We start from the raw sequence: 27,610 nt of genomic DNA, 5'->3' as shown, positions 1-27,610 counted from the left end.
CGCAGCCTCATCGGCCCTCAAAAGAGGAGTGCAGGTTCGAGACATATGTGCGGCTGCCACATGGTCGTCCGTCCATACCTTTACACGGTTTTACAACTTGGATTCCTCCTCCAGTCAGGAAACTAGGTATGGAAGGGCAGTATTGCACTCTATTCATCAATAAGAGGAAGCATGAAGTCAGTACTCCCACCTCCAATAACAGAATACTGCTATGGGAGCCTATCTAAGATAAGGAATACGTCGGAGGACACAATCCCTTCGAAGAACAAGTTACTTCTCACCTTGTAACGTTCTTTCGATGGGATGTTCCTCCGACGTATTCCTTATCGACCCTCCCATCCATCCCCGCAGTACTACTTCCCTTGTTGTTGCAGCTTACGCTCCTTCAGGGTGATTAGTCTAGTCCAGAAAGAATTATTGTGGGCTACAAAACGGAACTGAGCAACGGACGCTGCGCGCGGCCTTTATAGGCAGGATGACGTCGATACGGCGGCTGTCGAGGGACATTGACTCGGCGGACGTCGACGCGCAGTGCCCTCTAGAGAAAAAATTTCCGAGGCCAGCAAAGCTGGAAAGAGATATCTAAGATAAGGAATACGTCGGAGGAACATCCCATCGAAAGAACGTTACAAGGTAAGAAGTAACTTGTTCTACTACTAAGAATCTTTAAGATCTCTACAATTCGTAAATGCAATAATACCATAAAATAGATCAAATTACAATCATTACCATTCATAAAAAGTTGCCATATATTGGAAAGATCGTTGATATCTATCTTGTTGTCAAAGGCTTTAAGATATTTCGATGGCAGTTCCATTAGGCATTTACATTGCGTCATCAAATGTTCTAAAGATTCCACTGTTTCATTGCTGCATAAGCGCACATACACTTTGCTCTGGATATGCATAGCTGTGCCCCCTTTGTTTCTAGTGCTTCACTATTGTTATATTTCCTCAACAAGTAGGTATGCAGTATTTTAGGACTAGGATAGGCATTGATGTAATTTGGTTTCAAAACTCAGCCAGGTATAAACAGAAGGGACTGCTATTGGATTTGTTTGCAAGTTCAATGACACAGCGTTCGTGGCCTAGCCCAGTCACATACTTTTTTAACCAACCTTTAAAGTTAACTGCAGCTGGACGCACTGTTTTGCGCATACCGATCCCACCATGTCAAATAAGCAGTTTGTATTTTTCCCAAGATTCCAGTTTGCTTACTTCTCTTTAATTGGGCAAATGACACAATAAATGGGACAACAATATTATCATTTGTTAGATTACAGAGATTTAAATAACACAGTGCCAATCTTCTAATAAATTCATGCTTATATGCATTTAACGTCAAACTCTATAGATATTCTACTGAGATGCATCTAGGCAACCTCAATAATTTGCGCAATGTTATGGCTTCAAATGTCTTTCTCTTTGATGTATCTATGCTCCCAGACCTCAATAGCATACATGAACATAGCTCGAATTTTAGATGTATACAACAGTAATACAGTATTAACCGAGTACCCATTGTTTCTGCCAATAAAGGTACTAATGGCGCATGCCAAGATACTACTTTTCTTTTGAATCGCACACCATTGACTCTCCCATCTCAGTTTGTCATCAATTATTACAACCAATTAATTATATTGTAGCACCTGTTCCAACTTTTCACTCTTCATAGTCCAGATCTTATTGCAAGGATTCTGTTTCTTTACCGGAAAAAACATGATTTTACTTTTTCCGATATCAATCATGAGACCATTCTCTTTGGAATAATCAGCAAGGGCAGATAACATTTGTTGTAAACCTGCTGGGGTGTAATCCAACAGCACCAAATCATCGGCGTAGGCTAACCAGCTGACAATGGGATTTGTGGTTAATAGAGAGAAAGCTTGTTGCATCTTGGCTAAATCTAAATTAAATAGGGTAGCTGCCACCATGCAGTCGTGTTTTACAACACAGCAAGTTGGAATTAGGCCTGACAGTTTCCCTTTGGCATCAAGTTTGATGCACACTGATGTTTCAGAATACAGTAGCATCAGCATCTTTAATAACCCTAACAGAATATTCCATTCACTCAGTTTTTTCCATAGCCGGTTTCTCAGGACAGAGTCAAACGCTAAAGTGAAATAAATAAAGGCACAGCAAACTCTTGACTCCCTCCGTTTCCAGGCATATTCTATCCCTGATGTTAATAGAACTAAATTATGAACAGTGCTAGCCTTTTTTCTAAAACCGATTTGATTTGGAGGCAAGATGAATTAAGACTTGTCCATTCATTAAGTTCCATTAACAGGACTCTAGCGAAAATCTTTGGCACATCAAGCATCGCCAGTAACCTGAAATTACTGGGTTGATCCCACACTCCTCTGTTTATATATGGGAAGGATATGACTAACCTTCCATGACTTTGGGATACAACCAGTCAGACCAATCACGTTAATATATGCAAAGCAGTAGCCCACAAGTCAGGGGTGAGTTTTATTAGGTTGTTGCACACCTCATATGGCCATGCGGCCCTGGAAATATTGGTGTGTGCAATAATATCGATAAGATCCGATACGGTGGCCTTATGGTGCCAACTATTAGAAGGAATAGGAAATTAATTCACAGCATTTTCTTTGCGTCCTAATGTAGAGCTTATATGGAAAATCCAAGCCTGTTCAGTAATAGTTTATTCCTGACTCCCTTTTCTTAGAGCTACGAATCACTTGCCATATTCTTGAAGAGTTATGCGACTGAGCAAGCAATGCAATTTTATTTTCAGCGCTCCACCTCACAATGGAATTGATGATTACTGTAACGCTCACCTGGTATCCACAGGAGCGTCACTCAGCCTGTTCTGACCTCTTACGACCTCGAACCCTTTCCTGGAGTCTACTCGACTGGGCCTGAAACACAGGATTGGTAGAGTTTAACTCCCTATTGTCTGTGTGTGCTTGAACTCCTTCTTCCCCGGGGTCCAGCCCTTCCCTTTGATCCACAGCTCACCTTGTTTTCTTGGAAAGTGTGCTCTCCGTCCTGCTTTCAGCGCAGGGGCGCGTTGATTGATGCGTGCTCGTTGCTGCCTAGTTACTTCACTGGCAAGAGTCTGACAGATAAGTATAATAAGTCTTTTGAACAGTTCTCTAACTTCGTTCCTTTCCTTCCTTAGATGATGGCCGGCGTCCGTGGATGGCGACGTGCTGCTGAGATGAGTAGCGCTGAAGGTGAGTGAGAGCGCGATGGGCGATGTGACCCTTTCGTATTTGTATTGAACTGTGTTCTTTTTCTGTGTCTTTTAGGTGCTTTGCCGTTTTCAGCGTGGATGCCGGTTATGAAGAAGAAATGCGGTAAGTAAGGGCGGTATGCGGCGCCTCTAGATGTTTCCACGCTAACCTGGAGTGTCTTTTCACTCTTGCAGATGGATGAGAAGTTCCGGAGACAGAGTTCCCCCAGAGCGGCTTGGATTCAGGTAAGCGTTTGAACCTCGTACAGTCTTTAAAAATAAGCGAAGATTTGCTGAATGCTTACTAATGCCTTTTTTCTTTTCTTTTCCCTTTTTCTTCGGAAGCGGCGTGCCGGGATGGGAATGACACCGCCGAAGATGCCCGCAGAACAGAAGAAGCGATGAATGATGGGCAGAAGCGCCGCAAAGTAAGGCTGTTCCTAACGGTGTTCTTGCAGGAGCTGAGCGCAGAAGAAAGATGCAGGCCTACTGGAGACCGATCCGAACACGATGAGTGTCACGCTGGTGGTGCAGAAAACACAAAGCATGTTTCTCAGCCTGGGCGTGGCTTAAATAGTCTCTGGGTATCCCAGGTGTCTCTGGGCTGAACCATACCCAAAAGACTAGACTGCACATGCAGTTCTGGGAACCGAAATATGTGGGGGCATCCATCTTGTCCGCATCAATGCACTACAAGTCCCATCCCCAATGTTATCCTATGGGAGTGAGTGAGTCTGGTGCCACAAGCGCCAAGTCTGACTCCAAGTGTGTCTTTGGAGGGATGGAGAGGCCCTTGAGGGCCATGTAGGGGATTGTGGCCTGGTTCCAGCCTGACATCTTGGAGGGCTGGGGACATGAGGGGCAGGAATCATGACAATTACGGAGCCAACATCTAAGATTTTTTTTTTGTTTGACCCTTTCAGTGACTAACTTGGAAGAGAAACCACATACAGTAGCATCTGCGATCTCCTTCCGCATGATTTTCTTTGCATTACTAATACATTTGTCATTACCTTTTGTATAACTTAGCATATTGCTTTTTTCCACATTGGATTTATAGATGCAGCATTCCTTCCTTCACTGACTGATTTTTTTCTTTTTTTTTTTTTTCTCCACCATGTTACTAAACTGGGTGATTATTTCAGTAAGACTACAGTTTTTATTAGTGCCCCTCAAGTAGATACTCGGGTACCATTTATATGGCTGAAAGATTCTTTTTCCAGGTTAGATTGGTGCCACATAATGCGGTTACCACCTTAATTTACGAATATCTGACGTTCATGTCCTTTCTAGCAGACACCATTGTTTCAAGTGGAAGGGACAACAAGGTACACGGGGGGGGGGGAAGGGATCGCTCCCCTCCCTACTGACCACACCCATATCAAGGATGTATTCAATTCCTCTATTATTAGCAATAACCTAATCAATCGTGGATGCAGAGCGACCGTCAACCCGTGTATAGGCATGAGATGCATCGCTCTTGGTATGGCCATTTAGGATGGATAGGTTGTGTTTTGACAACACCTTGCCCCATTCAGGGGGCATTATTAAAGACATGTTGCCCCGGCGCAGCACAACTCCATGCCTCCCCTGCAGACTCCATCTCCGTAGCAGCGCAGCGGCTCAGGCAACTTCGGTGCGGTCCCATATCACCACCACAGAGGAAACACTGAGACCTACTGACTCGCAAACCCCCCCCTATTGCCCCGCACCCCCCGCACCCCAGGACTCAGACGAGGAGGAGCAGGATACGCCCTCCTCAGCGAAATCTTTTCACAACTTGATTGCCGGCCTGTCAGAATACCTGGGTATCCCCCAGCCACAATAGAAGCTCCCTGAAGCTGGAGTTCCGGCAGAGGTCCTTAGCATCAAGGCTGAAGCCCAGTCTGGCATCCCTCTACAAAAAGATGTGGAAGCATTGGTCAAGAAGGGCTGGTTTAAGCCCCACTCCACACAACCTGTCAACAAGAAACTTGATGCCAGGTTCAGGCAAACAGAGTGGGGGGGGACAGTATTCTACTTTTTACACACCCGCAGCCCCTGCGTAAGTAATTGCTGCGGCATCTATGAATGCCAAACCCCAGGCTTCCTCTTCCAGTGCTGCCACTACATTGCTACTCAACAAGGAGGAAAAGACCCTTGACTCTTATGGCAAAAAGGTATTTTCGAACGTAGGCCTACACCTACACCTCAGGCAGTCCAACACAGATGCAGAACATGTAAGGGACAACCTCCATTTGGGCCAATTTATGAGGCTCAAAAGGAACAGTTCCAAGAAGGATGATTTCAATGAAGAAGCTGTCAAGATGCGAACAAGTTACATCAAAGAGGCTATCCATATAAGATAGTTAGGAAAGCTCTTAAAAGAGCCAATAACAACAATTGGGAGTCCTTATTGGAGTACAAAGAACATTCTGAAACCAAGAAAAAACCCCCAAATAATCTTTGTAAACACCTTCTGTAACATGTCAAATGACATTAAGAAGATAATTTTGAGAAATTGTCCAATCCTGGAAAAAAGAGACACCGGTACCTAGACCTGCTGTTGCTTTTAAACGCAGCAAAAATCTGAAAGAAGAAGTGACTAGGAATGACGTGTCGCTCAGACCTCGATCCACAACGAGTCTGTCTCAGTTATGGGGTCTCCCTAAAATTTTGGGTCATTATACATGTGGACAATGCGTATATTGCAAGTACACAGCAAAGATTACAGAAGTAGACATGGGGCTTAAATCCAAATGGCAGCAAAAATCCCATACCAATTGCAATTCCACCTTGGTAGTTTACGCTATCTGGTGTCCATGTGAAAAAATGTACGTTGGAAAAACGGACCGGAAGGTGAAACTTCGCATTGGCGAACATAAAAGCTGCCTAAAAAATCTAGAAAACTAGAAATGCACCCATGGTCGAACACTGGATAGAACATCAACACACATTGGAAGTCCTGAAACGGACAGTACTATACAAATTGACATCTAGTATGGACTCCAACAGGGACAAAATGATCCTTCTAAAAAAAAGAACACCTTATCTTCTTAACTAATAGTTCTAGGACTGGCCTCAATGAGAAAGTGGATTGGAACTTGTAAATTGTCGTCTAAACACAAAACGAAATGTATTCTAGTATTACAAACACTTTTGACTCACCAGCACCGCGTGTGTTTGACAGCCTTATTCTTAATGGGGGTTGCTTCACAACTGTTTTGGCAATACGGACTAATTTTGACTAAAGAAACAAAGGAGGGACTGGCTATATTCATGCAACTGGAGTTAAAGGTACCAGCTTGACGTACGCTCTAATCACATCACATGACATGCGAGCGCTCCAATCATATGAGATGCGAGACGTTCAGAGACACGTCCATTCAGGCATAAAAATCATGTGATCTACTGTATACTCCAGCAACGGCACTGTGAGCACGAACAGAGAAACAATGGAGAAACAATGGAGGATACGCATTACGCGGTAAGATGTAGAGTCCTGGGCACAAGAATCTTTTATATGGGAAATTCGCGGCCTTTAAGCCAGTTGAATACAGACTTTCCTTGATGTTAAATGGAGTGCCGCACTTAATGAGCCATTACTGCTTCCCATTTCCCTCTGCTCGTTCGTGCACCACGACCCTGACTTGACCCCTTCACTCTCTAACTTGAGCGTTATTAAGCTCGAGGAGTATAGGTGGATGCCAGATGTGCCTTTCCTTTACGCCGTGCGGCCATTTAATTGCATTTTATGCTTTTATTTACAGGCCATTAATCGGCACTTGTAGCACCTTAGCAGCTACTCGCCAACAAAGGAACACCACAGGACATTTATTCCAAGTCCGGCACGCGTAACACTGATAAAGTCTTAACATTTTCAATATGAGTTAAAGAGACACTACATGGTTTCTTCCACCGCATAACCATGCTTGTATAAGGAATAGTAAGCAGTTTATTCTTCCTTTATATGCTTACACTGGGCATGTCTCTAAGAATATATTAACAGAGATGCATCTCTTTCTGTGGTCCTTGTTGCCGTTCTGATGCAGAATAATGAACGTTCGTCTTTACAACCATCGACTGTAGCCATACGAAATTAATGCATCTTGTATTTCATTGCGAATCTCCAGTTTTTTTGAAGTGATTAGTCCTACTTCGAGCTTTAGCACCCTGATGCACATATGTGTCCTAATGAGTTCCTCATTTTCCTATTCTTGTTTGAGCCAACACATTGAGCAGTGTATTCTATTTACGTTATATATTACTGCTACCTTGTATCTGTTGGTGCCTCAATTTCATCTTTGAGTATTTTTATTCTTATTGAGTGTCACCGTTCCTTTCTTGTCAAACCACTAAAAGTGATGTACCTACCAATTTAGGAAGCTATATCATTTGTTGACCAGTATTTAAAAATTAGGTCTACGTTTAATATTCATTCCTTCCTATTCACTAGAGAATGAATAAACAGGGAATTTCTCATTTTTACCCTGATCTGTTCCCTTTTCAGATATGGAGCCCCTCCCTTGCTGTTGAGTCTCAAACAATTCTTGGACCATTCACGGCACGAGAAGAGTTTGGACTTTCAATCCACACGAATATGTGCCTAAAGCAATTAGATTTGTCTTTTTGTTTTTGTACTTTCTTTTGATTGACTCTGCAATAATCAGATTGTAGTTATTAGATGATTTGTACTTTTTCCGATATCGTTAGTGGGTTATTTTTGGCTTTGGTAGACGGCAGACTACCCCTGAAGAATTTCTGGTCACTTTGCATACACACACGTTCAGAAAGAAACATGTTGGGAAAGCAATGAATGAATGAGTATGTCTGAATTTGAATTAGAGCGAATGTAGTGAATGAGTAGGTTGATTTTTGTGACATTTGCACAACACTACCCCGGAGTGATTTCAATCTTTATTCACTCCTGGTTTTTTCACACTGTGATGATTTCATATTTTTTCTGTTTATTCTGCTATTCTACCTCCAATTGTGAAATGGTACATGCTATTTGCACTTTATACCAGTTGTCTGGTTATTGAAGCTTTTAATATTGACTGTGAACAAACTCAAAGTTTTTTAATAATGATAAACTAATAAATGATATATATATTTTTTGTAAACTTGTTTGGAATGTGAACAGTAATTGGTGATTAATGCTGCATGCATTGGGAGAATAATTGAAAAGTGAACATATCAAGCCCCTTGGCACCGTTTCGTTTGTTGTTGTAGGCTTTGCCTAAAAAATATAGAGGCTGTGCCAAGGAGAGGGCTCATAATCCTCTTACCTCCCCATAGGTGTGTGTTTGTTGTTTGCAACACAGATGCCAACCAACTTCTGGAGGGAAATCACAGACTTCCTGCCTGATATCCCGAAAGACCCGCACGCCTCCTTTAAGGCCGGTCTGGCAGAGGCTAAAATTTTAGCCGAAGGTATGATGGAGGCATCATTGGGACACATCGACACAGCGAATAGGGCAATATGTCTGGCAACAGACATGAGGCGCACTGCCTGGTTGAAGGCCACTAGGTTCAACCAGGATGTCCAGGACAGAATCCTTGAACTTCCTTTTAAGGTGGGGGGTGAGGATCTTTTCCACACCTCAATCGATGAGGTTCTCGACAAAAAGACTAGCTCCCAGATAGCAAAGTCTCTGGCCATACTTACAAAATCGGCCACTAAACCTTTCGCCCAGTCTCAGTTTCGCTCGGACAAAGGGCACTCCTTTTAGCGGCTTCTGGGGGTTCCAAGATCGCAAATCCAGGCAGCCAGACAGATCACTAAGTCAACACCGGAGAAAACACCAAAAAAACTGCTCATAAGGGGTTCTATCAGTCACCCTCCTCAGCAGCAGCCACAGACCAAAAGAAGCAATGGATCTGTGCCTCAGCTCCACAGCACCCCTTGCACAGTCAGGCATGGCGTATGAACTTTGTGGGTGCCTGGGTCCTCTGAGTCCCGGGGCTTCCGGCTACCTCTGTCGCCCCCAGCCCTCCTGAGTTCCCCTCCACTTCCAAAGATCGGCACACCAGCTCTGTTAGCAGAGATTTGCTCCCTTATAGAGAGCTAAGCGCCTTTTACTCCTGCATCTTTGCTATCCATAAGAAGAACCAGGCGGGCCTGTGAGTGGTGTTGAATCCATCTTCCCTTAAATTGAAGATGGTAAGGCCAGTGCTTATTGCCGAGACAGTGTGGGGGAGACTGGATGTGTTCCCTGGACCTGAAGGACGCGTATGTGCAGCCTCATCGGGCCTTCCTCAGGTTCCCGGGTCATGGGCCTGCACTTCAGTACAGAGTTCTGCCCTTCGGGCTAAATTCAGCTCAGAGTATTCACGAGGCTCATGAATGCGGTGGCAGCTCTCCTCAGATCGGAGGGGTTGCATGTCTACCCGTACTTCGGCTGGCTTGTCGGGGCTTCCTCTCCGGAGCAGGCCCGGTACTCGGCGAACAGATTCAGCTATAACCTATTCGACCTGGGATTTTCCGGCAACTATCAGAAATCACACCTCACACCCTACTCAGGTGCTGGTTTTTCTGGGCCTCTTGTAGGACACACCGCAGCAAAGGGTGTTCCCCACGGGGGACAAGCTGACAGCGATCTGATTAGCATTCGGCCATTTCCGTGGCTAATCGAGCACCATGGCCTGGTGCTATCAACACCTCCTGGGAGTGTTGGCAGCATGCATCTTGGCAATGCCTTACACCAGGCTCCGCATGAGGAGGCTCTGGCTGCATTTCGCTGATTCCTGGGATCCGGAATCGGGACATCATGGGGCCCCTGTCTCCATTCCACAACACCTGGACCACGATCTCAGCTGGTGGTAGCAGGAGGAGAATATCCTGGTGGGCGACCCTTCTGTATGTCCGCCATAGAGTACACCATTACCACAGATTCCTCGCTCCACGGCTGGGGAGCTACCCTGGGAGCGCACTCGGTGCACAGTGTTTGGACCGAGAACGACTGGCAGAAACGCATTAACTGGCTGGAACTTATGGCTATACAGTTGGCACTCTGGTCTTGCATCCAGAAAGACAATACGACCTGCATGTTTTACATCAACAAACAGGGGTGCACCAGATCCCCGCAACTGTGCATGTTGACCTTGGACATCTGGGAATGGGCTATCAACCAGGGAGTGTGGCTGTTGGCAGTCCGCGTGCTGAGGGAGTCCAATCTGGAAGCGGACTGGCTCAGCCGCCTTGCTGCCAACTATTACGAATGGCAACTGAACGGGAGAATTCTCCAGGAAGTGTTCAACAGATTGGTTCATACAACAACAGACCTATTTGCGACAGCTCACAATCAGACGTGCCAACAGTTCATGTCCTGGGGAGGAAGAGGATGCAACTCTCTAGTAAATGCACTCCAGATAACCTCAGACGGGATGTGGGTTTATGCATTTCCACCCACGCCAGGTGGACCTCACAGAGCTGACCCGGCTTTTCCCTCCAGTCATGCATCCTTATCTCGTCTAGGACCTGAACGTAGTCCTAAGTGCTATGGCACATGAACCATTTCTGCCAGTAGCCACGGCAGACATCACGTTGGTCACACTAAAGACAGCCCTGCTTGTCGGGCTCACTTTAGCTCGCATGGTGAGTGAGATCCAGCTGTTAGTCACCTCAGAGCCATATACCAGATTTCACAAGGACAAGGTTGTGCTCCGCGCACACACCAAATTTCTTCTGAAGGTCGTTTCATCCTTCCATATAATGAGGAGACTGTGCTTTGACTCCAAGGAAGATGTAGAGAAAAAGCTCCACTGCCTAGATATTAGGAGGGCGTTGAAATTCTATCATCCGTAAAACAGATGCGCTATTTGTAACATTCAGAGGCTCTATTCCTGGGCAGTAGGCCTCCAAGTCATCCATGACTCGATGGCTGGCAGCAGCGATCCAAGAGGCATACGAGGTGAAATGTAAGGATCCGCCACAGGGCATACATGCGGTAAGAACTAAAGTGACACCAGACGCCTTGCAGGGCCACATTCCCTGGCAGGTGATTAGCAAGGCGGCAGCATGGGCCATGCCCTCGGCTTTCTGCAAGCACTACTGCTTGGATACCTTTGCCAAGGCTGATGCAGCATTTGGCCAAGTGGTGCTGTGCAATCTATTTGCTTAAGAAGTCAGGCTGTCCTCCCCATGGCATTGTCATTTGTAATCTCCCGTACAGGATTGAGGAAAGGGGACGGGACGTAGGAGTTGTTACTCACTGAGGTGACTAACGTAGTCCTAGTCCATGGTCCCCTTTCCTCCATACGTCTCACCATCCATTCCTCTATAATAATGCCAGTGAGGTTTTAGAACGTTAATACAGCTGATGCGTCACAAGGGGACTGAGGTGTGGTGCCAATGGGTGGGGTTAAGGGAGCCTGTGCTCCCAAGGCCATACCCCTGCACGCCAGAGAATTTTAAGGGGAAATGTCTTTTTCTGGTCAAAAAGAGGTTCCGTTGCCATCCCTCACGAGGGATGCCCATACATTATCGAGGAAAGGGGACTATGGACTAGCAGTACGTTAGTCACTCCGTGAGTAACACTTAATTTATTGTACTTCATCCCCTCTTCTAGTGAGACCATCAACACTTTTGCTGGACTTCTGGACCTTTTTCATATTAATCCTGAAAGAGCGGAGCCTTTTTCCACTCCTTTTTTTTTTAGGGGCTCTCTCTTTCGGAACTCTATTCTTTGTAAATCTACCTGTACAATAAAGGCATCTGTGTTTTACTACTGCAGCACACAGCTCCTTATGCGCAGTGTTGCTGGGGACCCCGAGGGTCGTTTAAGATTCTTTTCCTATATCCTTAAAGTAGAATGCATTTCTTAAGGATACTTCGTATATCTCCCAAAACTCTATAGTCTGAGAGATTGGCACACACCCCCTTCAGTGGAGTGCCAACGGGACATTTAGTATACCTCTTCTCGCTGCTCCTGTGACTTTGTAGTCACATAGACAATCACCTAGTTATGGCAGTTGGCAGTGGACGTGTTCTACCAACTATTGCGTATTTTTTTGTACCACAGGCTATGTGCATAGCATTCGTAGTACACAACAGGGGCACTGAAGTACCAACTTGGGTCCTCCCTCCTTTTTTTCGCATTAATGCTGTGCTTGTTCTTTGTTTCTTTGTTAGCCCTTCTTCTAACTTTCTTGGAGGCATAGGTGTGTGTGTGTGTGTGTCTGTGTCACCTTTGGCGGGAACCAGTGGGTATCCCCACCTAGGTTCCAGTGTGACTGGGCACCCACCAGCCCTTTGTCTGCCAGATTGCCTGAATAGGACCAGCTCCCACCGGGGGATTGGCTTGAACAGCCAAACGCCCCTTCATGTAAAATGACAGAGATTGGAGAGGAGTGAGTACTGGAAATGTATAAAAGGTGAGGCTTCTCGAGTGTAAAGCAAGTCAGCCACTGGAAGGAGAAGTAATCAAAAAAGATGACCAACGACGCTTGCAGATCCTTTGCAAGACCTTGAAGAGACCACTGCTGTCCTGACAGTTTTCTGTGCGACAGAATAGCTCCTTCCCTTTTGTCTGGTGGGAACAACCAGTCCCAAGACAAACTTTAAAACGAGCCATCTCCCGAGGTCCTAGGAGCTTCCAGAGCTGCAGTATCCTAATACTAGGAGACCTACTGCCCATTTCGAGTGCATCATTGTGGAAAGGCTGAATCCGTCCAAATCTATGCTGATCCCGGAAGGACACTCCAGAGATCCAATCAAACTAGCCCAGACCCCCACACCAGAGTGTCGGACTGCAGGAAGCAAAAAAGATTGACTGGGCGATCCGTGTCCTTTTGTTGGTGCTGTTGAAAAGGCGCCAAAGTCGCAGAGTGAACTAAGAAGTTGCTGAAAGTCGTGCTACAGGTCCTCCCTCTAGACTGCTGCTGAGACAACATCCATTGTCCTTTCTCTCATCACCAGACCAAAGAATCCAGAGGTCAGGTCAAGAGCTGCCACTTCGCAGAGGAGCCACCCCGAACACTTTCTTCAAACTGAAGGTACAGTGGGGAAAAAGATATTGCTTACTTGATTCCAAGAAGTTGCTCCAGAGCGTTTGAGTGCACGTAGAGGTGTCCAGGTCAACCCCCATCTTACCTCTGACCCAAGCTGCTGCTTGTGTTCCCTTCTCAAGTCCGTTTCTAGGTCTCCTTTGTTAGTTGCTAACTTGCTGCTTCAAAACTTTAGACACTGGATGGGCTTTAGGAGTGAAGCCCGCCTAGGGCAAAACTCACAAAGGACTCAAATCTACTCTAAAGCCCAGAAGGTACCGACAAATGTAAAATGGCAAATAAGACCAGGGAAAATGGTCACCCATGGGTGCTTTACTGCAGCTGAGAAATCGGCCTGCTGGTAACCTGCACAAAAGGTAGTAAAAAGAAACAACTGCCAGCAGCCGTTTAAATTATTCATTGTAACAAAAAGTTACATGAGGAGTGGGAGGAGGAGTTACAATGTGTAACCACCCCACATAAGGTGGTGTGTGTTGGGGAGAATTCTCTCTTTAAGCTGAATTTCCTAACCTAGTGAGTCCCCCAGCAGCTTTGCTGGATTTCTGGAGTTTGTTTTTTTCTCCTGCCAAGAGTGAGACTTTTTCTCCCACTCTTGGACATGATTTATGGTGTCCTTTGACTGTTTGTGTTTTATGGGCTATGGGGTCCTTTACTCCATAGGGTCTCATGTGTTTTTACTATGTGTTTTACACAGCACCCTCCGTGCAGTAACACGGGGGTGTCATAGTGACACCCCACCATAGACTCCATACCCTGGGACTGACTACTGTCTCCCAGGGCATGTAAAGTCACCATTGGCTTTACTAGTCCAAAATTATGAACAGAAACCAGTACAAACCATCATATTGTGGATGTACTGGTCGGGGCAATTCGATTGCCCCGGGATCTGTTAGTCGAGGGGGCACGTCTCCGTCCCCCCGATCGAGTTTTGGCTGGTGGCAGTGGATACTACTTTTTATATTCGACCGCGAATATACCCCTATGGGATTTTCCCATTGTTCGAGGCTACCAACTTTAATTATTTAATTCTCATAGCCTTGAACATACCGCTGGTTTATTTATTTAATATTAAGTCGCCTGTTGGTATTTTTTGCCAGGACTCGATTCTAAAATGGCGTTTGTGTTCTCTTCTGTGACTCCAACCCAAGCCAAGCACTTTGTTCCACTTTTTGGTGGGCTTCTCCACAGAAGCCTCCAAAAGTGGTGCCACTCTGTCTGGGTACCACAGGGGGTGTGGGAGGGGGTTTAGGCACCCTGGACTGAGTTACCTTGGTAACTCAAGTCGCACTCTTGTGTGATTGGCCCAAGTGGTGAGCCGGCCGGCTCACCACTTAGCATGTTTGATTGACAGCTAGGCTGAGTGAATGGGGGTGTGCTGCATAAAAGCAGGGCTTTGGGGACTGGAACATTAGAAGTCGCCACAGGACCTTAGAATCCGACGAGGGAGAAGCTGAGCCGACCTACCACAACGACACCACCGGTGGAGCCCTGTGGAACCGACTCACCACTTCCCGACGACAGAGAAGATCTCCCGGCTGGAGAGGCTTCTGCCCCTGACTGGTGGGCACAACCAGTTTACCTTCTTTTCTTCGCATCCCAGGACGTCTTGTGGTCGAATTGCCCGTGCCAAGCACCCCGGCAACCGGATAGCCACTTACCACTGGACCGCGAATACAAGGACCGCTCCTTTTACCTGAGAACTCCGCGGCTGGTTTCTTCCCTGGCAGTGCAACGGACTCCTGTCTTCCTCCCCGACGAGATCCTCTCTTCACCCGGACGAAGTACCGACTTGCATCCGCTGCCAGGAACAACTGCCCCCGCTGGAGTATTCTCACCACTTTAAGGTACCGTGTCCGCCAGGCCTCCCTTTCTAAAGATTGCTACAAGGTAATAATTACCCCTTAACCTTCTGGACTGGGCTGGCCTCCTTGACCTTCTAACTGGTCCCTTTCTTTGGTCCAACTCTTTTTGAACCTTTTCAAGACTTTTGTGCACTGCAACCGTGTGACCTTGGAAACATTTCGTTTTGATCCCCTTAAAGTGGATCCGGCCTACTGAACTCTAAACTCACGGTTTTACTTTGCCTTCCTCTCTTGTTGTGTTCTTGCAAAAGTGTTGGGATCTGTTTCAATTTATACTCTGCTTTTCTCTCCCTTTTAAAATGAATTATTAGAGTGCCATCTGCGTTAAGCACTCACCGCTGTCTGAAAATAAGTGGGGCTTTACTTAAGACTTGTCTAATAATCTTCTAAGGGAGTGTATATCTTTTAGTGACCGTGTTTTTGAATTTCTAACTATTAGTGCCTGTGTGTTTTTCTAGATGTGGTTTTAAATAAATAATTTTATCTCTTTTTACACCAAGCTCTGGTCAGTGTTTACTTGTTCTACTGTGTTCTTTTGACCTATTGTGGATACTCTGTATTCTGCCTAACTCTTCTTGAGGGAAGTCTGACTGCTCAGCCACAGCTACCAAGTGAATCTTTGTGGTACAAGCTGCTACTAAGTGGGTTTACTGCCAAACACCTGTAGTCTTAAATCTTTTGCAGTGGTCCCAGAGGGAACTGCACAGGTTTCTGCCTAACAGTGTGTTTTGTATCCATAAAGAGGAAGGTAAGTAAGATACAAATTATATTGCTACTCTTGGGAACTGTAGTTCTCACAAGAGAATGTATTTAAACATTAAAGAGAAGCCCAAGGGACTCGTCAGTGACACTGCACAAAGGGTGCTGTCTCACTAATTTAAAAGCAGATGCCTGTATACACATATGGAGGTTATTACCAAACTCCATAAAACACCCAACTGGACAGTGGCTTCTTGGAACTCTAGAGGTTTTAGGAATATCGTAAGTAACCAAGCCTTGTTTGCCTCATTTGACATAGTGTGTTTGCAGGAAACACTCTTGCAGGAGCCCCAAATTATAGAGGGCTATGAAGTTATACATATTGAAGCTAGGTAAGAGGAAAGAGAAGGCCGTATGGTGGCCTAATTACCGCCATAAAACGTTCTTCAGGGGTCAACATTAAAAAAATAGAACTGGATAGATTCGACATGCTGGTAGCACTTCTGGTTTGGAAGGAGTCTGAGGGTGGGCTGTGTAATAAATGTCTCTTGGTTAACATTTACTTTAGCCCTTTGAAGGATAATTTAGAGGAAACTTTGACGGCTCTTTCTTTTACCCTGTTGGGAGAGTTTCCGGAGTAGGGGTCGTCTGTTATAGTACTGTGTGATTTTAATGCGGAATGTCTGGATGACAAATCAAATGGTATATGGCTCCAAACAGAATATCTGTTGCTAAAGAGGCCCGTGCTAGGTGCAAGAGAATTATCCAAGAATTGGAAGTATGGGATTTGACTATTCCCAATGGAAATGCACAAGGGGACCCCTAGACCCTAATTTTACATGCTAGAACGGGCCCTGGAAAACTACTTTAGATTATTTTTGTTTCCCAGGACCTGGCATTAAGGGCGAGGTCTCTGGTAATAAACCCTTTGTCTTTGAGCGATCACTCGCTTTTATTGTATATCATTGAATTGCCTAACAAAATGAGGGGCGAGATGTGTTTGGAAATGGAAATAAACCTGAGAAATTCAGTGTTGAAATGGGCTCTGAGACTGGTCAAAGCTTTTCTGGGCGAGATTGTTAATCTGCACATAGAAAGGATGGCTTTTTAATGTTCTGCAGCAGGCTTCCCGGAAGTAGTACAAGAAATTCTAGGTAGGCTGACTACGGATAGAATGTTGAAAAAAGGGCTGCACAAGCATGGGTACACCTATGCTCTTGACCTGGAGATTCAGGTTAAGAAGAAGCAACTACACAAGGATGTAAAGAGGCTGAAGAAGGCCTCAGTAGTAAACTACAAGCTAAACGTGCGTAGATTGTTTTATTTTATTTATATAGCGCTCCAGACCCAGAGGTAAAAGGGCGCTTTTAGAACAGGTTACAACAAAAACAATATAAATATGATATTCAGTTATACATTTGTGCAGTATGTACATTATATACAGTTTGCCTTATTTTAGTTAAAGTAACAGCAGTGTCGTCAGGCATAGGAGATAAAGAATGGTAAGGTTAGTTTTTCTCCAGTAACCAACCGATGACTTGTTTCCTGAATGGATGAAATGATTCAATTGATTTAATGTTCAATGGGTAAGGTATTCCATAGTTGAGAGGCAAGGACCGTGAAGCTGGAGCCTCCGGCTTTTTTTTTTAAGGTAAATCTGGGCACTGTGAGGCGTAGAGTATTGGATGATCTAGTAACTCTGGTCGCTGAATTCAAGGTGAATTTATTGGTGAGATAGGGTGGGGCTGAATGGTTTAGGGCTTTGTAGGTGAGGCATATGGTTTTTAGGTCGATTTTTCTTTTTTTGTCATAAAGAGAGCCATTTACAGGATATTCTGGTGGAGATGTGCTCTCGCCTAGGGATGTTTAGTGCAGCTCATAGCGCGTTATTTTGGAGAACCTGTAGTTTGTTGATTACAGATTGGTTGGTACCTAGGTAAAGGCTATTGCAGTAATCCAGTTTGGACTGTATGAGAGCTCTAGCCAGAGTGAGACAGCTATTGGTGGATAAGAAGGGCCTACAGGCTCTGATCAATTTCCCCTTGTAGGCAGTGGCTGAGGCAGTCCTATTAACTTGTTTGGAGAGGACAGTATTTGCGTCGAGGTAGAAGCCAAGGGTTTTCAAATTTCTAACAATGGGAATTGTTACCGTCAATGATTATATTGTTGTAGTTGGGGCTAAGTTTTTGCAGATTGTTAGGTGAGCCGACAAGGAGAAGCTCAGTCTTCTCATCATTCAGGCAGAGGCCGTTTGTGGCCATCCATGCCTGAATGATGGAGAAGATTTAATTAATCCTAATGCTGTCAGCACTGTAGCTACCTGAGATGGTGAGGATTATCTGGGTGTCATCTGCGTAGTTAGTGTAGGTGACACCCAGATGGTCCAATTTGTCAGAGAGGCTTTGTAAAAATGTTATACAAAGTAGGGGAAACACAAAAAACCTTGTGGGACACCACAGGTAATGGGGATGGGGTCTGCTGCTGCCGTTGATGAAAAAGAGACAGGCCCATGTGAATTGGGTGAAGGGTAGGACATTTCTGTTGTATATTAACGATGCTGAAAGAATGCTGGCATGTATGTCAGGAAACGATGTAGGACGATTTTGGCAGTTAATTATGCCTGACGGTAGACAAGGGTATTTTCAATCCCATTCAATTTCTGAGGGCACCTGGGTTAAACATTTCTCGCAAGTGTATATTAACATGGGGGCTCGTACATGTTTAGTGTGGACGCAGGCCGGGTCGAAGGGGGCTCTTGAGTGGGACCTAGAGGATATAATTTACTTGATACAAAGGAGTAAGAGGTCTAACGCTGCGGGCCCAGACGGCCTAACAAATTTAACTTTTAAAGATAACTTGGAGATCTGGTCCAAGGTGCTATCCAACTTTTTTTCTAGTATTCTTGCCTAAAAAGTGCTCCCGGAAACTTGGTCTGCGGCCCCTATTATCTTGATTTTTAAAGGTGAGGTATAGGACATCGCCCTTGTTCTATAGGCCTATATCACTTTTGGATGCCTCAAATAAAATCTTCGCCAAAATAATTCTTACAGAGCTCAAAAAATGGATTAGGGAATCCAATTCTGTGGACATTTATCAAACTGGGTTCCGTCTGGGCATGGGCACAGCTTTAAACAGTTTTGTGCTAGACCTATTGGCTCAGCAAGCGAAACGCCCAAGCCAGACCAGTATTTGTGGCCTTTTTGGATATCAGCAAGGCCTTCGACCATGTAAACAGAGCACTGTTGTGGAAGAAAATGCACGAAAGGGGGTGCCCGCCGTCGTTGATGGGTATAGTCGAGGCGCTGGACATGGGAACAAGAATTTGATTGAGGTTGGCCACACATGGAGGATACTTATCATGGATCCCGACAAATAGGGGCTTACGCCAGGGATGTGTATTGGCTCCTTTTCTTTTTTGCTTTTACTTGTTGGGTATTGCAGACCACCTTGGTAAAGCCAACACAAATCCTCCTGGGCTGGGTTCTCTGATAATACAATATGTATTATATGCCTGCAAAGAGCATTGACGGCAGTTGAAGAATTTCTGGAAACTCTGGGTTTGTCTTTAAATACAGAAAGGTCTAAGGTTTTGGTTTTAAAATGTGGGAGAAAAAAAATACAAAACATTTCCTTGGAATTTGAAATCTGGTAAACTTGAAGTGGTTTCTAAATTTGTGTACTTATGCTTGCCCTTATATGATGATCTCGATAGGCCGGAGTTGGTGGTAGATCTTACGGCTAACTTTTTAGATGCACTGATAAAGCTGCAGATTTTTGACACTAAGTTCAGGAGATTCTCGATTCTCCCGGCTTTAAAATTGTAAATGCAGCAATTGGTGCCTAAATTGACATACAGAGCTCAAACCAGGGGTAGACAAATAGGTTGGTCTATATTAGAAGGTATCGTCTGGCGTGAGCTTCACTGGCTACTGCAATCCGTTTCTCTGGTGGGGGTACATTTTCAATTGGGCCAACTCCCCATCCAAACTGTTATTAATTGGGGGAAGCATCAGCTGTTCGCTAGCATTCTAAATCCACCGGTTGCATCAATTTATGAGGCCTTAAATAACATTTGGAGTACAGGTGGATGTAAAGTAGACTGGGTTGCTGGTTGTGAAAAAATATTGGAGCAAACTGGGATATCAACAGAGGCATTGGTAATTACTCCAACAGTGGCTAAGCTAAAATTGGCTAGACATGTGGGGGCTGGTGTTGGAGAATCCCTACTTCAACACAAATGTTTTGGTGATCATTTTCTCTAGACATGTAAAACTTTTAATTTGCCTGCCATAGTTTAGAGTTATTAAAGGAATGTGCAGTGGTGTTTTAGAAGGTACATTTAAGCATTTAAGCATTGTTTAAATTTGTGCTAAGTTATTATTCATGTTTTTGGGCCTTTTAAAATGATTTTTTCTGTGATGTTTTCTTGTGTTAAAAGTACATGTGTACTAAGACACAATAAATAAAAAAATAAAAATAAAAAAGCAGATGCCTGTATTCACATATGGAAGTTATTATCAAACTCCATAAAACAGAGAATTAAAATCCCAGTCAGAGAAAAAGAATGATTGACCAGCAAAAGTGCTGGGGGTCTCCATGTTAAAGGGAATTAGCACAGAAACTGAAAATTCTCCCAAACCGGTCCCAAAGAAGGAGGATGCGCGGCTTGTAAGCTCCTCCGTCCTAAGACATTAATGGAGCGTAGAGTCAAGCGGTGGACAGCCTACGGTATGTTGAAGGCCGAATTTTCTGTGACGATCATACCTCCGAACTGGAGGTTGTTGACCTTTCTACAGAACGCTCACGTTCGGCATAGTTTGTTTCCGGCCCCGCTAGGCACGGCTAAAGCACTGCTATGGGGAAGTCACACCCCGGCGACAAAGACGAACATGTACACAGCACAAAGCACACAACCCCAAGTAAATCTTAGGTCAGGTCGAAAAAGACTTCAGTGCCAACCGGTACACCGGAAGCTCCGGCGGCACCCCCTGACCGTCCTGATCGGCAGCCCTCCCGGCAGCCCTCCCTGCAGCCGCAAATGCGCCTAGCAACCGAGCCATAGAAAACAAAGAGCGCTACCCCTAATATACCGGGTTCCATCGAGACGCATCGCAAGAAGGCATTCAGCGACGTTAGGGTTCCGGTTCCGCCGAAGAAGGCGGTTGCAGAAGATAAGGCCCCAGCACCGCCGAAAAAGGCAGCTGCTGAGGACAAGGCCTCGGCACCGGCGAAGAGGACCCCCTCGCAATCGCAGGCTGAAGCTACGCGCCTCCCGACCGCAGAGGACGTTGCCGACAGTTTAGCTAGGATTGTTGCTGCCGATTCTCAGAAGCGGCAACCCGGGGATGCGCCGAGGCCCACGGAAAGGCCCAAGGATGGCCTAAGGGGGTACCAGATTACTCAAAGACCCTCTACAAGAAGAGGATCTGAGGTCCAAGGATGGCCTAAGGGGGTACCCGAACCTACCCATAAGTCGAAAGAGAAGCACAGAGACGTCTCACCTCTGTCGGTACCTCAGGAGGAGTTCTCTGAGGGCGAAGACAGGCTATTCTCGACAATGAAACGAAAATCTCAATGCTTTTCGACGGATGAAAACAATCAGGACCTTTTTCCATCTCTAGACCATTCTATGCACTCTGTTTGGACTAGAGAAAAGTTTGAGAACTGTATGGAAAAGCTAGACAGGTTTGTTTCCCGTTCAGAACAACCTACACCAAGGAGGCCAAGGGATGAGAGCCCTGTGGACCCCAAAGCAAAATTTCCAAGACTTTTTGACCATTCCTTAGAAGAGGATATATACAGTTATGACCTAACTGAGGAGGACATTCCTGCTGACACTCAGGATGAGGAATTCATCAATCCTGAGGACATGAATGATCCCATAGAGGGCTGGGAAGAGAACCCAGATGTGGGTGACCCTCAACCATGGCAGTCCCCAGATCATCAAGACCCTGATGTCCTGTCTCTGCACTCTCCCCAGGCCACCCCCACTAGGCAACAACCCTCACCAGTGGATGACCCGTTGACTTTTAACGTAATGTTGCGTAAAGCAGCTGATCACTTTAAAATTGCTACAGATGAAACGGTCCCTGAAGCTGACTTCGTGGAGAACATCCTTGAGGAGAAGCCGCCGGCCAGCCAGGCTATTCCTCTCCTCAATTCAATCAAAAAACGTCTGGCGCCCTCCTTATCAACACCTGCCCTCACAAGAGGTGTCAACCCACGAATAGAAAAACTTTCGCCCTTCTCCATCAGACCCTCTGTATATCAGAGGTCATTCCACCCCAGACTCCCTGGTGGTGACTACTACACGAAAGCGGGTAGGGGTCCCTTTGTCAACAGGCTAGGCACCCCCCCTGATAAGGAAGGTAAATGACTTTACACTCTTGGGAAAAGGATCACGGTTGCAGCAGCGTTTTCAACGCACATTGCCAACAACAATACCTTGTTGGCCAGCTACACTGATGCCCAGTAGGCCTTACTACAGGAAGGCATACAGGAGTTTCCCAACCCCTACGTACTTGTCCCCTCACCACTGTCACTGAGGGCAGACTGGTGAACCAAAGCATTCTTAAGAATACATTGGATTCTGCAGAAACGGCTGGTCGATCCCTTGCTCAGGGTACACTCCTGAAGAGACATGCGTGGCTACGGAACTCTGGATTCAAGCCAGAGACGCAAGCGTCACTGATAAATCTGTGGAAGAATCCAATCTGTTTGGGAAGGCGGTCGATGAGGCCCTCGAGACTTCAAAAAAGGAGCTTGACACCTTAAAAACACTCGACCAGATTACTCAAAGACCCTCTGCAAGAAGAGGATCTGGGTCCAAACAACTTTTTCGAGGCCAATGCTTCCCTCAACAATATTCATTGGGAAACAATTGGAATTCTACACAGGGAAATAGCGGTTACACCACCCCGTATCCCCAAAGGGGTCAGCAACGGGTTCCCTCCCATGCCTCCCTGGTCGGGGAAAGGATAACATTGTTTCTTCAGGCATGGGAGGGAATAACTACAGACCAGTGGGTGCTAAAGATCGTGGCCCACGTGTACTGTATACAGTTGAACCGGTACCCAACATTCGGACCTCCACGAGCAAGACGACTGACGCCAGACCATCTTCGCATTCTTCTGCAGGAAGTCGAGACACTACAGGAGAAAGGAGCCATAGAAATCGTACATCTGTCACAGGTAAAAGAAGATATTTATTTAGTGTACTTCCTTGTACCCAAAAAGGATCTAACCTTGCGCCCTGTTTTAGATCTGCACCCAGTGAACACATTTGTCAAGCCCCATAAGTTCTGCATGGTCACAATGCAGGAAGTAATTCCACTGGTTTCAAAGGGAGATTACATGGCAACACTGGACATGAAAATGCATACTTTCATATTTCAATGTTGCCAGCGCACAGAAAATACCTGATTTATGATACAAGACAAGCATTATCAGTTCAAAGTACTACCCTTAGGCATGGCATCTGCACCAAGAGTATTTACAAAAGTACTTGCGGTGGCAGCAGCACATCTGCGCAGGCAATCCATCCCGGTCTATCCTTACCTCTACAACTGGCTCATATCAGTGGACTCTTATGAAATATGTATGTCAAATACCCAAAAGACGATAGATCTTTTATTCAGTCTGGGATTCTCTATCGACGAGAACAAATCCAGCCTAGACCCCAGTCAGGTCAAACAATTCCTAGGGGCTCTAATTTGAACAAAGGACCGCCTCGTCTTCCCCTCCAAAAAGAGGGTCCAAAACATGTTGTTTCAGATCCCTCAGTATGTATCCAGTCGAAAGGTGACTGTACGCCAGGCTATGCGACTGCTAGGAATGATGGCGTCATGTATCTACTTGGTTCCTCACATGCGCCTGCGCATGCGCCCAATGCAAGAGTGGCTCAACAGCCAGTGGTGTCAGGCCAGCGGGCAGTGGCACAATCTAGTAGTCGTCTCGCCGGCCCTCGTTCTCTCGCTGCAGGTGGTGGTTGAGGGAAAAACCTCTTGAAAAGGTAATCCTTTACCACCCCCAGAGTGGAAGCCACTCTAGCCACTGACACGTCTCTTACAGGGTGGGGAGCTCACCTGCTTCAACAAACAGCGCAGAGAGTTTGGTCGTCAGACATAGCATCCAACCACATAAATCTGTTGGAACTGTTGGCAGTGTTCAAAGCAATGAAGGCTTTCCAGACACAACTACAGGGGAAGACGATCCTCATCCTCACAGACGACACCACGGCCATGTACTATCTGAACACACAAGGGGGCACTCATTCTCCAGGGCTATCCAAACTGTCCCAGAACATTTGGAAGTGGGCTCTCAAACGCAACATGTTCCAGGGGAACTCAATCTTCTGGCAGACGTACTCGGCAGAGTCTTTCCGTTGCCCATGGAGTACGAATGGCGATTACATTGAGACATCGTCTCCAACTTTTTCGCAGAATGGGGCTTCCCAGAGATGGATCTGTTTGCAACTCTGGAGAACAATCAATGCCAAGATTACGCCTCCAGGTAGCCCCAGAACCATTCCAAGGGGAACGGAATCTGGATACCCTAGTCAGGGAAATTTGTCTACGCTTTTCCCCCCCCCCCCCGACTCCCCTTCTCAACAAGTTTGTGCACAAGATGCACCAGGAACCAGTCACGATGATACTGGTGGCCCCCATGAGGCCCCGCCAACCCTGTTTCGCTCATCTGATGGAGATGTCCCTAGCTCCTCCAGTCAAACTGCCTTGCCCGTACAAGATGTCGCAAAACAGAGGGGAGATGCTTCACCAATGCCCGCAGACCTTGAACTTAGCGGCCTGGCTCCTGAGGTCATAGAGTTTGGACACCTGCAACTCCCTCATATGTATGGACATTCTCAGGGAAGCAAGAAATCCGAACACCAGATACTGCTATTCCAGTAAATGGAAACGGTTTGTCATCTGGTGCAACTCGAAGAGCATTAACGCGATTAACTGCTATCCCACACACACTGTATTATACCAAACTCATTTACTTGACTCAGGCCTGGTCTTCAACTCCATAAAGGTGCACCTAGCTGCACTTTAAGCCTACACGACATCACAACAGAAAGTGTCATGGTGGAAGATACCAGTTATTAAAGCTTTCATGGAGGGAGTGAAGAGAATTCACCATCCCATTTCTAACCCGGCTCCTGGATGGGACCTAAATGTGGTGTTGACTAGGCTTATGGGGGCTCCTTTCAAGCCCATGCACAAGGCAAGTCTTAAAGCCCTCACCCTTGAGACTGCTTTTTTCATAGCGATTACCTCCATCAGGAGGGTAAGTGAACTACAGGCGCTCTCGATCCTAGATCCCTTTGTAACCATTCACAAAGATAAGGTGGTTCTGCACACTCACCCTAGATTTGCACCTAAATTAATTTCCAAGTTCCATGTGAACCAGTCAATAGAACTACCAGCGTTCTTTCAGAATCCTGCAAGCCTGGGAGAAAGAACCCTGCACACACTGGATGTACACGGAGCAGTCACGTTTCTACTTACCGTAAAAACATTTCTGATGGTTGCATCTGCTTAGATTCACATGCGCCCGCCCTTCCTCCCTGCTCGGATTGAAGGAACATAGATGTCTTACTACTTTCTCTCTTTTCTGTACTCGCTCACGATCGTCATAAGGCTCCCTAATGGCAGAAAAAATAGAATCAGAGGGACCTGGATGCGTGATGGATCTTGGGTACACTACACGTCACGTAGGGATAGTGTTACTGGCACGCCCATGTCGACGTCCCCTTTCGATTCTCGAAAGACGAGATACAATATTCCGCGGTTACCACTGGCTGTGGGACCATATGCACAGTATGTGAATCCAAGCAGATACAACCATCAGAAATGCTTTTACGGTAAGAAATGCATGTCATTTCCCACGGGGGTAATGTGTTGCTCCTGGGAGAATTTAGCGGTGGACTAAGTGCTGCATTTGGATTACTTATGGTTGGGCAACGTATCACTCTTTAATGCATTTTGAGCGTGGGCTTTCACTCTAAACCAAACTGTCTGATTGGCAATGTATTAAAGTTGTATGGACCTGAGAGCGATGCATTTTTTCCTCTCGCACCCTGCCCTTTTGGATTTAGCCCAAGGGGCGGCCTACCTCCCACACATCGACTTTCATGTACAACTGGAATGACACTTCGCACAACACTGCTGCCATAAGAATGTAGCTACCTTTCACAGCAAAAATTCGAACTTATCTACACACAAGTGATTACCCGCTTACACCCACCCCTCCAGCTTATTTCCCTAGTGTATCTCTCTCCACCCATACACATGCCAATTAGACATGGACGGATAGCAGGTACTCAGCCAACCTCTAAATGGCCATTATGCACACAAGCAGATCACCTCCTCCTTACTTTACCATACTTCGGACTTCAGTCCCTCTGAGGGCCTTGAACCTATAGCGTGTTGGGACTATATACCCCTGTTCAAAGGCGCTATACAAATGACAAAATGAAATGACTCTTTCAATGGCTCACTTTTGGATGGATGAGTTTGCCAAAATTGAAGAAACTCCTAAGTGTTCCTGTAGGTATGGATAAAAGCAATGTTAAGATAATTTTTTTAATGACCTAGCATAGAACAGTGCTTTTAGCCACCCTAGTACTCAGCGCTCCAGGTAAACTTTTGAAGTTGGAGTATTTTACTCCCTATTTTTTAAAGTTAAGAGTAAAATGATTTTTGGGGAGTAAAAATGTAGGTGGATTTCGCAATGGGAGTATTTGGAAGCAAGTAAACAGTTTTAAATGGAAAACAGAAATGTTCTTGTAATTATTTCTTTCATCTAGTTATTAATCACATGTTTACTTCTTCTGATCAAGCAATAAGCCCCAAGCAGGGTGGACATTACCGCTTCAGGTAATGCTCAGGGCCCGTGATTACAGGCCAGAACAAAGGTCTACCTTTTTGACAAACAATATGTCCAGTTGAGATTAAATGCAATGACAAGCCCTTCCTGTCTCATGGCTATCCAGGGCATTTATGTACAAAATGTTTGCAGTTTCTTACATAGGCTTCCAAAGGACTGGGTTTTGTACCATTGTAACAGGGTCCATGTTTGCGACTCTATTTGGCCAAATGAAACAAATCTTTAATGTACAAATATCTGGCTGCATATACATTTCTCGTTTAATTTAGAGTTCTCCACTATTCTTCCATTTTGTAGGATGAATACTATCACTTATTGGCTGAGAAGATATACAAGATCCAGAAAGAACTGGAGGAAAAGCGGAGGTCTCGATTACAAAAGCAAGGAATGTTAACTACACCGTCTCCTTTACAACCCCCTGGTGCTGCACCGCAAGGTATCCCTCAGGTCACTGCTGCGGTCATCATGGGTCAGGCTCAGTCTGTAAGGCCCTCCAGTGAGTATCATCACTTGCAGGGACAGTTTAGGGTCTTGCTGAAGTGTGAATCCCTTATGTTTTTGTCATGTTCCTTTTCCATGTGGAAAGCGGGTTAAGTGGCTGCCATGTGAAACACGTGTTGTATAGGGCTCCAATATGTTGACTTCAACTTAATAGCGATGTTTGTTGGCACGGCTCAGTATTGCACTTGAACAGGGAAGGTGGATGAGGGATACAGCATTTGACAAGGCTTTGCCACCCTATCCACACTTTGTCTGGGCTGTTGTATCTGTTTCTTGGCCATTGCTACCATTGTCCCAGTTGCCACTCTGTGGTCTCAGCTTTCACACTCATCTAGACTTGTTTATCTTTGGAGACAGAAAGTCTGCAGCAGTGAAGCCCAGCAGGTGGTGCCTTGCTTGATGAGTGTCACAAGCTTTGTATATGTAGCAGCTTAGTGTCAGTGGTTCACTGCATTTGAGCTGGTCATGGCT

The 27,610-nt window shown here is 45.7% G+C and overlaps 1 protein-coding gene across 3 annotated transcripts in view; it reads left to right on the top strand.

Annotated features, from left to right (window-relative positions):
• Window positions 1-27,610, top strand: part of CREBBP (CREB binding protein) — a 2,841,012-nt gene that overhangs the window by 1,057,707 nt on the left and 1,755,695 nt on the right. For 2 of the 3 annotated variants that reach the window (XM_069646825.1, XM_069646823.1), the window contains exon 10: window positions 26,936-27,134. In XM_069646825.1, the coding sequence (XP_069502926.1) occupies window positions 26,936-27,134 (199 nt within the window). The remainder of the gene's footprint in view (window positions 1-26,935; window positions 27,135-27,610) is intronic. The other variant, XM_069646824.1, reaches the window with a different exon arrangement.

Source organism: Ambystoma mexicanum, chromosome 2q, assembly GCF_040938575.1.
Source record: "Ambystoma mexicanum isolate Mex_15411 chromosome 2q, UKY_AmexF1_1, whole genome shotgun sequence".
Lineage (NCBI taxonomy): Eukaryota > Metazoa > Chordata > Amphibia > Caudata > Ambystomatidae > Ambystoma > Ambystoma mexicanum.
The sequence above is the reverse complement of the archived record's forward strand: the minus strand, read 5'-3'. Positions and strand labels throughout refer to the sequence as shown.